This window comes from Bidens hawaiensis, unplaced genomic scaffold (assembly GCF_021521415.1).
Source record: "Bidens hawaiensis isolate Kalapana, Puna unplaced genomic scaffold, B.hawaiensis_p1.1 tig00026853_1, whole genome shotgun sequence".
NCBI classification, from domain to species: Eukaryota; Viridiplantae; Streptophyta; class Magnoliopsida; order Asterales; family Asteraceae; genus Bidens; species Bidens hawaiensis.
In genome coordinates this window covers 1-1,814 of record NW_027505081.1, presented here as the reverse complement: position 1 = coordinate 1,814, position 1,814 = coordinate 1, and the positions used below count along the sequence as shown (strand labels likewise).

The 1,814-nt window shown below is 35.1% G+C and overlaps 1 protein-coding gene across 1 annotated transcript; it reads right to left on the bottom strand.

The window, feature by feature from the left end:
- Positions 1-829: 829 nt before the first annotated feature.
- On the bottom strand, positions 830-1,811 carry LOC143610550 (transcription factor bHLH162-like; the record flags this gene model as incomplete). Its single annotated transcript, XM_077085001.1, has 2 exons — positions 830-1,387; positions 1,479-1,811. Coding segments are annotated over 2 exons (402 nt in total), but the record flags the coding sequence as incomplete, so codon positions are not given.
- Positions 1,812-1,814: the final 3 nt, after the last annotated feature.

The window sequence follows — 1,814 nt, the reverse complement described above, 5'->3', positions numbered from 1 at the left end:
ATTACCTCCAAGTAACTTAACATTATTGGCTTATTTTGCACTTAATACCCTCTGGTATTGTTTCAAATCCTTGTTTTACTATTAACTCAATACTTAATATTATTTTCTTTAAAACGGGAGCATAGTAAACACAAGGAGCAATAGTTTCTTTTCAAAAAGGATTGCCTTGGTTTTTTTTTCCAATTCCATGAGTGAAAATCATGACTTTATTTAGTCCTTGTATCTATTCCTTTGAATTCTTTTTAAGACACGCAAACTTGTATTTATTTCTTGTTATGTGTTTTCTGAAATAAAAACTTAAGAACCAAATTTTGTCCCAATTTTTAGTTTCTTTTCCTTCGATTAAGAACTGCATTTTTGTATTGAATGAAACGACTCGGTTGAACTTAATTAATTGGTAGGATATGAAGACCTTTTGGAATTTGCATGTCACGTTTTCCTTCTTCCTTTCTGATGCGTAGGTGCATATGTTTTTATGCATAAGTCTAAACTGCCTTGCTTTGTTCGTTATTCGATTTGCTGATGCATTCTTCAAACGATATAGCTTCCTGATTCCTTTCGTTTTACGGATTTGATCCATCAATCAACTCAAGTTAGCAAGATCAATCGTGATATCTTCCTGGCCTCCATGTTTGTGAATTCCAAAACCTTTATCGCTCTTGCCTGAATCCCATTGTGATCCATCTTCCTTTGATTTGGCATTGTTCTGATACCACTGTTAGTGTTTTCCATAGGATCGAATTAAATCAACAAAATAAAGCAAAAAACAAAAATAATCACTTGAATACACAAACAATGCTTGTGAATAATTGTCCTTGAAAAACAAAAGCTGAACACTTGTTCTTGTTCTACAGACAAAATATAGCCTAATGAAACGGTACCTTCAAGTGAGGCGGCGTTCCATGTTACAGTTACAATAAACTAACCCATACGACATCGTTTATAACTTCAAATAACAAAAAAAGGACCGATTAAGTGATTGTCCGACCTGTTGGTGGGACAAAGAAGGACCGATGAAGTGATTGTTCGGCCTGTTGGTTGGCCTATGGTCCAAGCCGACAGCGCATAGCTTACACCTTTGGCCCACAAAAACATATCATTCTATTATACACAACAAACATAAACGATAAAGGATAAAATGGATTATATTTTAGTTTATTATGCTAATTTTTTTACACGTTTTCAGTTACTAATTTATTTATGAAGTCAACTGTTATTTAAACCCATTTGACTGGTGAACCAATAGAAAGATTGGTTGGATTTCCGGCTTAACTCTTGTAGTTTTTGCAGCACACTTGTTAATGGTTTTAGACTTGCTTCAGTTGATTAACTCTTGTAGTTTTTGGTGTACACTTGTTACCTCTATTCCGATCCTCGTAAATCTTGCCTTCAAAAACAATTACATAACCTAATTAATCAATCAATTATGTGCATTACATTAATTCCATGTTACACCGGGTATAAAAATAGTTTCGTACCTTAGCATGAAGGGTATAAATGACTTTATCATCTATAGTGGTGTACCCTCCCTTCACCACCTCAGCTCCTCCTTCTTCTACAATATTAATGATTTCAAGAAACGATATTTTTCTTTCTAAACCGATGATCAAAAGCACTTTCAGACCACCGTCCAAGTCCTGTACCTCCAACGTAGACGGTAGCGTAGGTGTAGTACTTACAGCTGCGTCTCCACAACTCAACGTATTGCTTTTTTCGTTAACAGATCTCAAAGCTTCATTCCTCTTATGTTTCAATCCTTCTATTCGTTTTCTTAACTGCTCGATGTAAGCAATCGAGTGATCGAACTGGCTCTC